Source organism: Punica granatum, chromosome 6 (assembly GCF_007655135.1).
Source record: "Punica granatum isolate Tunisia-2019 chromosome 6, ASM765513v2, whole genome shotgun sequence".
Lineage (NCBI taxonomy): Eukaryota > Viridiplantae > Streptophyta > Magnoliopsida > Myrtales > Lythraceae > Punica > Punica granatum.
Window position 1 is genome coordinate 25769321 of NC_045132.1, and position 15351 is coordinate 25784671.

The following is a 15351-nucleotide window of genomic DNA, read 5'->3' on the forward strand; positions in this document are numbered from 1 at the left end:
TAACCACTTTGATGCAATTCTTTTGTTTGGAGATGAGGGATACATGACCAAATTTAGCAGAAGCTCAGAGCCATATTATTCACTGTGAGTGTACATTTCAATTTACAAGTAATATTTTTGTTTAGGAACCATATACATGGGCAGCAGGCACAATACGAAGTTAGTCTTCTAGACCTTCTAAGTTTTCTGACTGAATTGTTCCTCTCGATATTATTTTGTACTTTATGTACAGGGCAAGGGCCAGAACCAAGAAACTTGCCACAACCAAGTTTATGAGATATCCGTACTTATTCAGCTTCGTTAGTATATGACTCTCTGTGTTCCTGCGGCTGTTGCTGCCCAAATGCCTGCGCGTCTGTTTCCTCATCTTCCTTTCACCACCGTGGACCGACTCACTTGGCTTTTCATGCTCCTCAGTCATATACATAGCCCTTTTTTCTTCAGCCTTCTTTTTCCTCTGTAAAGCTGTTTCTGAAGCATCATCCCTATCAGGGGGTGCACTACTCTGAGCAATCTCTCCTCTCATTTCGCTTGGCTTATGTTCCTTCTCGGGCGACTTTTGGGGGCCAGAGTCTTCTTTCCTGCTAGTTTTCTCGACAGGTTGCTTCTCTGCACCGGTCTTTGAGGGGATTTGATCGGGTTCCTTCTGCTTATCAGCCTTTTGAGTTTGCGGCTCGGGTTTGTGGGAAGGCTTGGGAGGTTCTCCAGTTTCCTTCCTTTGATCGGTCTTTCCGGGCTGTTGCAGCTCAGGCTTGGTTTTGTGTTCCATAGGCTTTGGAGAGTCTTTAGGTTCCGTCTTCTGGTCAGGCCTTCCTGGTTGTTGCAGCTCAGATTTGGGTTCCGGAGGTTTCTGAGTTTCCGGAGGTTTTTGAGTTTCTCCCATAGGTTTTCCTTTCGCCTCTTTTTCCTCTACAGTTAGAGGCTCGGCACGTACGATCATCTTGGGGTACTTGATATGGAGAATGCCATCGTCGAACCTCGCGCTGATCCTGTGAGAGTCATAGTTCGATGAGATAGGAAACTCCTTGCGGAAATGGCTCCATCGGTTATCGCCGACTTTGCGCTCTCCTATGATCCGCAGATTCCGAGCCGAGGTAACTTGCACCTTAATCTCCTCTCTTTTGAAGCCTGCACGTCACAAGCAATCATGAGCTAGCCTGTCTCAAGTTCATCCAATCTTGTTAACCTTTAGGTTATCATTCGGAGTCCTAGGTTCGGGTGCCCAAGCAAAATATGTTTATATCGTACCATGATACGTTCATGTGATCCTTATTGAATCTAAAATGTACATGAACAACTTATGGAAACTCCAAGAACTGGAAACCACACCTGGTAGAAACACGAGAAGGGTGTCGAATCCTTCCTCGGATGCCCACTCCGTGGATGGCTCGAAAACCTCGGAAACCCGATTAATAGATGCCATAACCTTCAGCTGTTTCTGTTTCTCCCTGCCTTCCTACTAGTTTCTTGGATTGATTTATGGCAGAGTACATTTGCTTCCTGTTTTTATACACGTTGTGGAGGAAAACCTTCCCTCCTTCCTTTGTTTCCTTTGAAATTGGTTTATTCTTTTCTCTCCTCGTCTCGAGCATTCTTTTCAGAGGCTTTACGTATGCTTTTGCTCGCTTCATGCATTAGGGAAGCCTCGTTATTCTTTGCCTCATCCCGCGATCTTGAAAAATGGGTACCCGAGAAGTCTTTTTAATGCACGAAATGAGATTCTTAAACGGGCGATTACCAGCTTAAATTAATACTGTCCCACGGTCAGTTTGTAATAATAACCGATTGATAAACAAGTGGAAAGGGAGGGGAATATACTTGAGAGATTTTGGGGGGAGAGGAACAACCAAATGGCACTGGACAAGAATCCCCCGAATTACGACATCGAAGCTTTTGTCCGATAATTTTGCGCTTTCTTGCTACATAATCGGCAAGAACCGGCTCTCTACGAGTTTTAAGCCCCGTTTGGATTTAGAGTTAATTGATTTTAATTTTAACTTTAACTTTAACTCAAAACACTACACAACAAAAATACACATTTTCCAATTCAAAAATTTTAACTTTAATTTTTAACTCAACACACTACACAACAAAAACACACGTTTCCCAAATCAAATTTATAATCACATCTCATTTGTCCTTTTTCCACAATCAAAATTAAAATCAAAATTAAAGTAACTTTAACTCCAAATCTAAACGGCCCCTTAGATTTTCATCATAAATTTTCGGTTAAAAACAAAAAAGAGTAAAACTGCTTATGTTATAAAGGGATTACAGTGAAATCATATGATTTCATCCCCTAAGACTTTGCTCCGTTTAGTTTCGCAGATAAAATCATAAAAATTTTAACTTTAACTTTAACTCAATACACTACACAATCATTTGTCATTTTTCACAATCAAAATCAAAATTACTTTAACTCTGAAATCAAACACACCAATGAAGAACATATGAGATCAGACTGTCCATGACATGGATGGTGGGCCTGGAACTCTATGGGTTGGGCCAAGTTTATGATAGTCGAATGGGCCCACGGCATCATCTTCATAACTTTCGATTCTTTGCTTTTCGTTTAATCAAATAAATAAAAAAAAATTCTTTGCTTTTCATTTTTATTTTTTATTTTATTTATTGGAAGGGTCTCCAATTTCCATAACAAGGAGCACTTAATTATTAGTCTAGTAGTTAAATGGAATAATGGATTCACAAGCCTCGATAATTTGGGTGCCATTAGCATACTTCTAATTGATAAGCACTCAAAAATCTAAATGTAAAATAGACAGTATTCACCCAATCATTTTCTTTAACGATTAAATTTTTTCAAATAAATCATTCAGTCAATTTTAATCTCATTCTACCTTATTTGGTTCGAGAGTTACAATGATTATGAAAAATGGGTCCATAACTCTCCATCCAAACAAACAATAAAGAGTTCAAATCAATCTTAATCTTTTCATTCACAAAATCTTGTGTTTGTCTCGAGTTATTGTTAACAGGATGACCGCACCTATAAAAACTGCTTTTGAGTCAACATAGCTTAGATATTCTTTTTTTTTTTTTTTTTTCCCGGTAGGTGATATTCTATTATAGTTCCCTCTGATGGCTACTCTGCTGCACCCTAATCAGTGCCACGTGCAGTGTGTATAAGTTAGATATGGCTCATATGTTTGCAGCAGAGACGGCGGCAGCTTCAGGGTCCTTCTTCTGCTGCTGCTGTGGCTCTCTACCATGGGCAGAGACAAGAATCTTGTTTTTGCTGTTAATGGGCAGAGGTTCGAGCTCTCGGATATCGACCCTTCAACCACTGTGCTCGAATTCTTGCGGCTGCACACTCGCTTCAAGAGTGTCAAGCTCGGATGTGGTGAAGGTACGGCCTTTGAATGATCTCTTGATGCTGTCGTGTGTCCAGTCCGACCACTTGCTGTCACTGCTTAGTGCTTACTCCTAAAACTTATACTGTGAGCTAGCTGCTACCTGTTTGGTGGGGTAATGGAACTCTTGCTGTTCTATGATTCTGATCACACTCTCAGCTCGTCGATCTTCATTTCTGATAGAAATCAACACGAAGTTTTCTTGACTCAGCTCAGTTGATTCTGTTGGATCTGTCACTGAGTTGGTATCTGGGATTTGGCCTGTCATGAACCGAGCTCCACCCCTTCAGAGACTGAAAGTAAAGCACTTGAGTGACTGCATATATGTGTCGGTGTCGGTCTGGACACGGTTTAGTTTATGTGAAATTAGATTCATTCTCCGAGTCAAATTGGATATCCGGAAAGTGTAGGTGGAGAGTCAGAGATCTTTACATGCTATGGATATACTTTTGCAGGTGGCTGTGGAGCCTGTGTGGTGTTACTATCTAGATATGATCCTGCAAGTGACCGGGTGGAGGACTTCACCACAAGCTCGTGTCTCACACTCCTCTGCAGCATAAATGGATGCTCTATCACAACCGCCGAAGGCCTTGGGAATACCAAAGACGGGTTCCATCCGATCCAGAAGCGGTTCTCGGGCTTCCATGCTTCTCAGTGCGGCTTCTGTACTCCGGGAATGTGCATGTCTCTCTATGGAGCTCTGGTAAATGCCGAGAAGACCGACCGCCCGAAACCTTCCAAGGGATTCTCAAAGTTGACTGTCTCCGAAGCCGAGAGGGCTATTTCAGGAAACCTCTGCCGGTGCACCGGCTATCGTTCAATTGCTGATGCGTGCAAGAGTTTTGCGGCCAATGTAGATATCGAAGATCTGGGGTTGAACACTTTCTGGAGAAAAGGAGAGGACAAGGAGACATGTTTAAGTAGATTACCACCATATGACCAAAATAGTGATATCAGGGCTTTCCCTGAATTTCTGAAAGATGAAGTGAAGGCTTCAGATGGGTTGGGTGTCGAAAAATGTAACTGGTATAGTCCTGTCACCTTTGAGGCGCTCCAATGCCTGTTGGGATCAGATGGAATGGATAAAGGGGATAGAGTGAAAGTAGTTGTGGGCAATACCGGAGTGGGCTATTACAAGGATTACCAGCACTGGGACAAGTACATTGATCTAAGGCACATCCCTGAACTTCAAGTTATCGTGAAGGACAAGACAGGAATTGAGATCGGGGCAGCAGTGACGATAACTAAAGCTGTCAAGGAATTGAGGGATTTCAGTGAATATTTGTCGAATCTTGACGGTGGGAATATATTCAGAAGATTGGCAGATCATATGGAAAAGATCGCTTCAGGTTTCATTAGGAACTCAGCTAGTTTGGGAGGAAACTTGGTGATGGCGCAAAGGGAAAAGTTTCCTTCTGATATCGTCACCATTCTTCTTGCTGGAGCCTCATCAGTAAAGATATTGGCTGGCTTGAAGGTTGAGAGGATTACATTGGAGGAATTTCTGAGGAGGCCTCCGCTTGACCCAAAAACTATGCTTTTGAGCGTTAAAATCCCAATATTGAAATCAAACAGCAGCAAAGTGCTGTTTGAAACCTATCGTGCTGCTCCACGGCCCTTAGGGAATGCACTGCCCTACTTGAATGCTGCTTTCTTGGCTGAAGTTTCTCAGTGTGATTCCTCAAATAATACTCGTATAAACAGCTGTAGGATGGTGTTTGGTGCCCACAGTTCTCAACACGCTGTGCGCGCAAGGAAGTTGGAGGATGTTTTGGTTGGAGAAAAGGTTCTCAGTTTGAGTCTGTTAAGCGAAGCCATTGAAGTTGTGAAAAAAATCGTGGTCCCAGAGGATGGCATATCGAGTAGTGCTTATAGGACAAGCCTAGCTGCTGGTTTTGTTTTCACTTTTCTTATACCCCTCATTGAGTCCGCTCTTCCGATACCCAAATACTTAGATGGTTACAGTGGTTTGGTCAAGGCTGTAGAGCAGGAAAGGGATCAGCTATCATATGGGAAGCAGGTTGTAGAAGTGGATAAGCAATATACTCCTGTAGGAGATCCGGTTGCGAAATCCCAATCCACCATCCAAGCTTCTGGTGATTTTGCTTTGAGTTTTCTTTTTTGGTCAAATTTAGTTTATATAATTGAATGCAAGCATTCTGTTTAAGAGAATAAGTAAGGACCCTCTTAGTTGATTACGACTGAGAATTGCATTCCAGCAATCCGTAATCCATGAATGAGGTGCAGCAATCTTTTTCTTCTAGCAGATATTAATTGATCTCAACTGCCCTAACCAATTCAACAGGTGAGGCTGTGTACGTGGATGACATTCCTTCTCCAACCAACTGCCTCTACGGAGCTTTCATATATAGCATGAAGCCTCTTGTAAGAGTGAAAAGCATCACATTTTCACCTAGCTTACCTAAAGATGTGGTAATTTCAGTTGTTTCCTTTCAAGATATTCCCATCGGAGGAGAGAATCTTGGATCACGGACCATATTTGGGTCGGAACCTTTGTTTGCTGATGAGCTTGCTCATTGTGCTGGTGATCGTGTTGCTTTTGTGGTAATCCTTTTTTTTTTCAACTTTTTAGGTTCCTTGTATCATATTATGTTTTAATAAAATGCTTGTCGAAATTGAATCTCTTGCAAGGTTGCAGAGAGCCAGAAGCTTGCAGATATGGCAGCAGAAGCTGCTGTTATTGATTATGACATGGAAGATTTAGAAACACCAATTTTATCTGTGGAAGATGCTGTTGAGAGATTAAGCTTCTTTGAGGTTCTTCCTATTTTCTATCCCGAGAAAGTTGGTGACTTCTCAAAAGGAATGGCAGAAGCAGATCAGAAGATCCTTTCTGCTCAGGTACTCTTCTCAAGTTTGTCATTCGTCTTCTTGGAAAGATCTGAGAATGAAGGTAAAAGACTGTGGGTTGCAGATTCAGCTTGGGTCTCAGTACTACTTTTACATGGAGAATCAGAGTGCACTTGCTATACCTGATGAAGACAACTGCATGGTGGTCCATAGTTCGACTCAGACCCCTGAATTTCTACATGGCACCATTGCAAGATGTCTGGGAGTTCCTGAACATAACATTCGTGTCATAACGAGAAGAGTTGGTGGAGGATTTGGTGGAAAGGCTGCAAGGGCCATGCCAGTGAGTTTACTATAAAGAGTCCCTTGTGTGTGTATATATATATAAATATATAGCAGAGTTAACCTATCAAAGCCGTAACCTGAAAGGTCTTTACTTGTCGTATAAGAATCTTTTTGTAGGTCTGACTTGTAGTGAAGAATTTTGGGACATGAAGTCCCATAAGCCTCCTTTTTGATCTGATCGATATTTTTAAGACTTTGTCAACTATGATTGTAAACTGATCCAGCATAATTTCTATATTAAGTTCTGGCTTTATAAAACCTTTGTTTCTGGAACATCTAAGAAGATTTGATGTTTATTTAGGTTTCCGTAGCCTGTGCGGTTGCAGCTCATAAACTGAACCGTCCTGTTAGGACTTATCTCAACCGGAAAACAGATATGATCATGGCTGGAGGGAGGCATCCGATGAAGGTAACTTACAGCGTAGGATTCAAGTCAAATGGGAAGATCACGGCCCTACATGTTGACATTCTAATCAACGGCGGACTGTCTCCTGATATCAGCCCGATAATGCCCCACAATATGGTCAACACGCTCAAGAAGTATGACTGGGGCAACCTGTCCTTTGACTTCAAAGTATGCAAGACGAACCACACCAGCAAGTCGGCTATGCGTGCCCCAGGGAAGGTCCAGGCATCTTTCATTGCAGAGGCTGTAATCGAACATGTGGCATCTGTCCTCTCAATGGAAGTCGATGTGATCAGAACCGTTAATCTTCACACACAAAACAGCCTCAGCTTGTTCTATCCGGGCAGCGTTGGTGGCCTGGAGGAGTACACAGTGCCCTTGACGTGGGTGAAGTTGGGTTTTTCCTCTGATCTGGCACAAAGGACCAAGGAAATTAAGGAGTTCAATCTATGCAATACGTGGAAGAAAAGGGGGATTTCTCGAGTTCCCATCATTTATGAAGTGGCTGTGAGACCGACTCCAGGGAAGGTCAGTTTGTTGAGCGATGGGTCCGTGGTTGTGGAAGTGGGAGGAATCGAGCTGGGTCAGGGGCTGTGGACTAAGGTGAAACAGATGGTGGCATTTGCTCTGAGTGCGGTACAATGCGATGGGCCCATGGACTTGTTGGAAAAAGTTCGGGTTGTACAGGCTGATACCTTGAGTGTTACTCAAGGAGGCTGGACTGCAGGGAGCACGACTTCAGAGGCGAGCTGTCAGGCGGTTCAGCTTTGTTGTGATATTCTGGTCGAGAGGCTGCGTCCTCTCAGGGATAGGCTGCGGGAGCAACAGGAATCTATTACTTGGAATGTGCTGGTTCAACAGGTATTCAAGAGAGCTATGTATATTCTTTCATGTTTATTTACGACAAGGAGCTCTTGAGGCCAACCCAGGCCATAAGTCCAGTTAAACTCTGGGCCTATTAAGAAGCCTTCACTTACCTGGTTTTCGATCATTCATGTGTGTGATTCTCCTTTGTTCCTTCCATTAAATTTGCAGGCATATTTGCAGCCCGTCAACTTATCAGCGAGTGCATTCTATTGCCCTGAACTAAGTTCAATGCAGTACCTCAACTATGGCGCTGCTGTGAGCGAGGCAAGTTTTTGCCTTAGATCATGAAACTACTAATGCTGGAAAGGTTTCTTTCAATCTGGAACTCCCCCTGATACGATTTTTCTCATGCAGGTTGAGATAGATGTTCTAACTGGAGAAACAAGAATCCTTCGGTCCGATATTATTTACGACTGTGGGAAGAGCCTCAACCCTGCTGTCGATTTAGGGCAGGTTAGCCTCGTTTAATCTTATACTGATAGTATGGACGCACTTTCCTATGAATTTGGTCATTCTTGGCCGTAGTTTTTGTTTTTCTGGTCTGTCTTATTTTCAGATGAGGTACTTGTTTTGCAGATTGAGGGTGCATTTGTTCAAGGAATCGGATTCTTCATGCTCGAAGAATACACAACGAATTCTGAGGGGTTGGTGAATACAAAAGGCACTTGGACATACAAAATCCCGACACTAGACACTGTGCCGAGAGAATTTAATGTCGAGATTCTCAATAGCGGGCATCATAAAGGACGCGTTCTTTCCTCTAAAGGTATGCCTGAATCTCGCACTCGTCTGCGCCGATAACAGTTGCCTGAATCGTAGAGACACAGACAGCTCCCTTTTAAATAATCCTTGCGTGCCATAATGACTGAAGCAAACATTAATCGTGCAGCTTCGGGAGAGCCGCCCCTGCTCCTAGCAGCTTCCGTCCACTGTGCAACGAGAGCGGCAATTAAAGAAGCGAGGAGACAGCTCCTCTCATGGAGCAGCCTCGACACAACTGATTCACCTTTCCAGTTGGATGTCCCAGCCACCATGTCTGTCGTTAAGGAACTCTGCGGGCTAGATAGTGTCGAGAAGTACTTACGGTGGAGAATGTCGGCGAAGTGAATAGAGAAAGATGCTTAATTTCACCGTAAAATTTGCCCGTGATTTGGAACTTGGGATCTTTTAAATTTGATGGAAGCATACCTTGGAGGATATACGTATATATACACTTCAATAACAAATAAGAGCATATGGTGTAAGATAGAGCTGATTCTGTAGAATCTAGAATCTGTGCATCGGTTCATACTTTTTAAGTGATTTTGCATATTGGCCCATTAACTTTTGATTGTTTTCATTTTCGCCTCTAGAGGATATTCATGATTGCTTGTACAGCCACTGGACTTTGCGAACAATCCATGTGTTATCCTTCTTGATTTTTGAAGATCTGATGAAATCCAAGAACATATAGATTGTAGATTTGATGCAATTATGTGTCAAACGAATTTCGTTTTTTCTTTTTTTTTTTTGGGCCAATGTATCCATCGAATTTAACATCGTAGAAAATGATCCATGGAGACTTTATCGAAGATACATAACCAAAGAATTTATTATAAAAAGTTTATTGACCATTGAGTTCTCTAAAAGTTTATAATGAATATATTTAATTGGAATATTGAATCTTCCTTAAATCATTTTTGTGAAAGGGCTATAGAATAATGTGGAAAAGTGTTGCTGTTTTGCACTAAATGAATTTACCGATTTGCAGGAAACTGTTCGGGGACTTCACAGAGTGCCTGTGAGATTTTTTTATCTAAACTCCGAGCAAGTAAAAACTTCAAACATCTCAACGAGTAATTTTAATTCAAAGTAATTTTATTAAGGGGTTTTTACCCTAAATGACCTATGATTTATCCATTTTATCAAATCTATTTTATGTTTTTTTTTGTCAGTTATATCACATGGTTTACATTTTGCATCAAATCTATCCCGGCATTATCTTTTCCATTGACATCTAACGGTCGTGCTGACGTGGCACGTGGAGAGATAGTGGGCCCCACTTGTCACGTGGGCGCCACGTCAACACGGGCGTTAGATGTCGACGGAAAAAATAACGGCGAAATAGATTTGAAGCAAAATGTAAACCATAAGATATGACTGACAAAAAAAAAGATATGATAAATTTGACAAAATATGTAAATCATGAGCCATTTTAAGTAAAAATCCATTTTACTAAATCTTTTTTTGTGTTCCAATACTTTTTTTAGTTTGTTGTATTCAAAGATTTATTATGTTGCCAACATGCATTGGGGACTATTATATGCTTTGATGAATGACATGGATAAAAACACTTGAAGATGCCATCATTCATATTGATGCAAAATCTTTCTTCACATTTTACTTGAGGCACTTCTTAGAACTTGGAATCACCTGCTTAAAACACTTTGCTGGAGACTTTTCTTAGAAGCTGAAGCCACTTGCTTCTTATTTACAAATCTAAATAATATTAAAAGAAGAAAATGGTTGGGCCCAAAAATTCTAGTGCACGTTCATCTAGTTTAACAGAAATTATTGTCCCTGAAGCATTTCACGTGCCTTTTTCAGAGACGACTCAACTTTGCTGCCTTTGTGTTTCCTCATTTCATCGTGGCCCCCATTACAAATGGTAGTGCATTGCATTTGAAAGATTTTGTCAGGAGTCATAATTTATACGTTAACTAACACTTGTGGATAGAGCAACTGAGGCTCTTCATTCATGCACTTATTCTCAGCTTCAAAACATGAGCCAGATGGTCGTGTTATTTTGGACGAACTCGAGACATTTTGCTTATTGAAGAGGAGAACTCTTTCCAAAGGAGAAGAAAGTGGGATAAAGGGGTAATTAGATTTTGTTGTAAAATCTTCAGATAAGCCCTTGATCTGGTGCAGTGATCTAAACGTGAGGCAAGGCTCCACATCCCTTTTCTCTTCGACAAACTCAATACCATGTTAAATTTTTGCATATGAGAACTCTCGAGCATGCACCTATAATTATATGCCACTTTCCTCCATCAGCATGGAAAGCAACAATGTACTATCCTCTGACCATAACTGTCCTTTATCTTATTTATCATATGCAGTCATGAGGAAATTGACGTCAGCTGCCTTTCTGGGATAGACGTTAGAACAAAACAAAACGTCAACGTCGGAATACCTCATGAAAAAAAAATCATGATTGAAATAAATCTAAAAATAATTGTCAACGTTAAGTTATAAGGTGCAATATATCCAAAACTCAATGGGTACGTTCCTCCAAACAATGAGGTAAAATTAATTGACTGGAAGCTCAAATTTTCTCTAACGTGTTGTATATGTATGTATATAATGAGGAAGGGATTGCCCCACCAGTTTTTGTTTCTTAGACATGATGAAGAAATGTGTCTCATAAGTACTTTATAAAAGATGGATTCGATGAGGACAATAATTTATAAGGCCAAACCTGTCCTTTTTGAGAGCTAGTAATTGCTGTAGCTTCTCACATGCAGGACTGTGGACTGCCCGGGTTTACACTGGCCGAATGGAAACGGTTTGGTACCATCCTGAAGGACTATGTTTTTCTTTCAAGATAAATAGATAATCTTTCGTGCTGCTTTTGATTTGTGATTAAAAAATCATTGTCTTTATTACATTCCGTTTACTATGTACTATTTAACACTAGCATCTAGCTCCATAATTGGTCCAATTCCAAATTAATACTTCTGGCTTGAATAAATTTCTGAATTTGTCGTGGCCTACTCCTTGTCCTTTTGCTATCTTGCTGAAAAATGTTTTGATGTGTTCTTATATGTTAACTTTAAATATGGCAATATTTGGTGGTTCACATTCAGTCTCTCGAAGTAGAACATTGTAGCTTGAGCTTGACTTCTCTTTACATGTATGTATTGTCGTGAAATGTGAATTTGAGCTTGTGGTCGACTAGGAAGTCTTTGCCTTTGAAATTTATAGTTAGCTGCTCCCTTTTTTTTTTTCCGCTGAATTAAAGGTTAGGTCGGGTTATTAGCCAGTTGTGACTGTCCTAACTAAGGAAACCTAATTGCCACAGAATAGCCCACCAACACACTAGTAAATTAAGTTTAAGGCCCACTGAATCAAGTATTATGGATTGGCCACTACCATCCCATAATATACCCCCATAGTGCCAAGGTCTACGTCCTCAGTGAGGTTCGAACTCGTGATGTTCAAGTGAAGCGCTTGATGCTTAACTACTAGACCACCGTGTTAGTGGTTAATTGCTCCGTTTATTATTTGTTCATTACGAAGCACTGGACAAGTACTTGTCAAACTAAAAAATAGTTGAAGAATTTTAAGTTGTTTCCCCTCCTAAGTCTACACATCTCGATAAGTTTGTTTCCATTTTTATTTTTATTTTAAATTTGTGCAGGCTTTTACGGAAGAGACCACTGCCCAGTCTCTCTCAAGCTCTCTCCAGCTGGCGGTTAGGTTACTAATGGAATTAACAACTTACTGATATGGTGATGTTAATATCCCCATTGATGCATTTAGGACCTTCACAATGATATACTGTTGCAATTAGCCGTAGTACTTGCCTAAGATCAGATTCAGACACGCCGTTAGTAATCCGTTACACACAGCAACCCCTGAACCAGCCATGTGGCTGCCCTCGATCGACCTCTCCGACTTCAACATTCCTCTGCCCCATCCCACCTCAGATCTCTTCCTTCTCCGACGTCTCTGCCCTCCGCTCCCCCAACCTCTACAACAATCTCTCGAACAAATCCTCCTGCATCAGCTCGCCTTCAAGAACCTTAGCCTCTATAACAACTTGTCAGGACCGCCCTCGTTGTCGTGACTCAAAGGCCGGCCTTGCGCCATCTCCATCTCGGCAACAATCTCTTAATAATAAATAAATAAATAAATAAATGAAAATAATTGATAATTGATGGGTCTTTTGTAGGGTATGACAGTTTGTCATGTTCCATTGGATCTCCTAAAATACATCAAACGATAGACAAGAGCTTCCTACTTAAAACAATCTCTTGAACAAATCCTCCTCGCCTTCAAGAACCTCCCTCCAGTTCCTCAGCCTCTATAACAACTTGTCAGGACCACCCTCGTTGTCATGACTCAAAGGCCGGCCTTGCGCCATCTCCATCTCGGGAACAATCTCTTAATAATAATAATAAATAAATAAATAAATAAATGAAAATAATTTATAATTGATGGGTCTTTTGGAGGGTATGACAGTTTGTCATGTTCCATTGGATCTCCTAAAATACATCAAACGATAGACAAGAGCTTCCTACTTAAAAAACAAAAAAAATGATTTAATCCAATTTGTCATAAGTTTTGGTAACGAAATTAAGTTTTATTTAATTTGATTTAGTTTGATTTGAAGAGATGAAAACAAAAATAATTGGAAAAAATATGTGAGAAAATTTAAAGAAGAAGATAAAAAAAAAGTAATAATTATATTGTTAAATTAAGGGAAAACGTTGAAATTGAAGAAAAAGTATTGAATAGTTGAGAGAATTTAGTAGTAAAATATTAATTTAAATAATAGATAAAAAAAATGGTATGATAGAGAATTTGAAGAAAAAATAATAATAATGACTATATCGTTGAATTGAGAAAAAGTAAAATTAAATTTTGTTACCGAACATAATCTTACTCAATTTTCAAACACTACCTAAAAAAATAATATATTACAAAGGGCTACATTCGGAGTAACCTAGGCGGCCAGGAAAAAAAAAAAAGGCCGAAGAAAGATTTCATAATTCAGAGCAGCCGAACGTAAACCTACTTCGGTCATGATTAATTTTGTTAAATACAAGGTTGTCAAGACAAAAGGAAAAAACAAAATTACAAGGTTGTCACTAATCTCCATCTTCATTTACATAAGAGTTAAACATGGATCTATCCACGATTCCATGAAGCCTTGATAAATTATTAGCAAACTCTAATTGGATGACTACCCCGTGTTCGGAAATACGTTTGCAAAAAATTGATTCGGAATTAAGACGTGCCAGTTACTCGGTGTCGTCCATACCTTCGGGCACTGTCAAATTTCATTTTTTGTTTTTCTCTAACGTTCGGACAATTTGTTGCCCCAGCCGTTCAAAATTAATGTCGATTGTTTGCATCCAGAGGTTCACGTGTTGTTCTTGCTAATGGGACCGCGTGGTACGCGACGATGCATTAAGCACTTGCTTTTAGCCAGTTTTGGCATATTTCTCATTAAAATCGGTCCTTTTTCTCACTCAAACTTAGCCAGTCCTTTGAATATGCATGCATCTTGAAGGAAGACAACGTAGCCCGTACAGTTCATATATTCAATGGGTAAATTACATTGGTAGTCCAAAAAATTTTAATAATGTATCAAGTTGGTTCAAAAAGTTTTTTTTTTGCTACTTGATGATACAAAATGTTTCAAAGTTGTAACATGATAGTATAAACCGTCATCTCGCCATTGACGCCGTCAAACCGACGCTGAATGTGTAAAACCGATTTTTGTGGGACGTTACATGATGGTGCAAAATGTTTTAAAGTTGTAACTTAATAGTACAAAATATTTTACATAAGTTACATTATGGTATAAAATTTACAGTTTTGTAAAGGACGGCTTGACGGCGTCAATGACGAGCTGACGGTTTATACTATCATGTTACAACTTTGAAACATTTTGTACCATCAAGTAGCAAAAAAAAATTTTTGGACCGACCTGATACATTATTAAATTTTTTTTGGACCACCAGTGTAATTAACTCTATATTCAACCATCCTGTAAAATTTAATCTCACCGTTAAATGTTTCTGATGAGGTGCCGGCCGGTCCAGCTGTTATAAAATCAATAATGGTTTTTCTATACCTAACTATTCTCGTGTCACTGCTAACAGCCGGGCGGCCGATTGCAGAAACAAGACTGTGTCGTTTTGGACTGCTTGCAATTCATGCCTCTGGCCACTGCTAATCTCACTCTCTAATCTCTATTGTTCAGATGGCGTGTCCAATCTTAGCTATTCAAAATAAATCTTGATTTTTACATTCAAAAGTTCTCGTGTCCCTTTTAATGGGAATATTTTTTTTTATACATGATGACGCATAAAGCAGCTGCTTTTAGTAACTTCTGGCATATTTTACTCATTTAGTCAATCATTTGACTGCATTATTGAGAAGAAATTTTTTTATGACCCTATCACGTGAAAAAATATTACAAAAAATAATGAGTATTAAATATTTGAGTAATTATCATAATTATTTTTAATTGTCACAATCTTATTAATATTTCTTTATTTACATCATCATAAGATATGATCATTTAATATTTCTTTTCATGATGAGAACGTTGTTTGTTTTTTGAGTTATAATAATTTTGGGAAGGATTTGTAGACTGCGTTGCCTTGCCTTGCCAAAAATTGAAGAGGACTATGCGGCGTGGATTTTTTTTTTTTGTGAACCCTCATAAATGAAATTGAGTATCGACTAATTCAATTAGACCGGATTGACCCATTAAAGTGTAAAATTCTCTCAGCATAAATTTTATACATTTACAATGACTAAAATCCGAGACCT

At 39.8% G+C, this 15351-nt stretch overlaps 2 protein-coding genes across 2 annotated transcripts; one reads left to right on the plus strand and one right to left on the minus strand.

Moving 5' to 3' along the window:
• Positions 1-52: 52 nt before the first annotated feature.
• On the minus strand, positions 53-1648 carry LOC116211213 (protein RESTRICTED TEV MOVEMENT 2). Its single transcript, XM_031545484.1, has 2 exons — positions 1330-1648; positions 53-1128 (listed from the first exon to the last, which is right to left on the minus strand). Exons 1-2 carry the CDS (start codon positions 1421-1423, stop codon positions 161-163), a joined length of 1062 nt encoding a protein of 353 aa, XP_031401344.1. The 5' UTR covers positions 1424-1648; the 3' UTR covers positions 53-160.
• Positions 1649-3077: 1429 nt separating this feature from the next.
• Positions 3078-9266, plus strand: LOC116211325 (abscisic-aldehyde oxidase-like). The gene is made up of 10 exons (XM_031545652.1): positions 3078-3367; positions 3827-5467; positions 5677-5936; positions 6024-6233; positions 6307-6525; positions 6829-7794; positions 7969-8064; positions 8155-8253; positions 8377-8566; positions 8690-9266. Exons 1-10 carry the CDS (start codon positions 3229-3231, stop codon positions 8905-8907), a joined length of 4038 nt encoding a protein of 1345 aa, XP_031401512.1. The 5' UTR covers positions 3078-3228; the 3' UTR covers positions 8908-9266.
• Positions 9267-15351: the final 6085 nt, after the last annotated feature.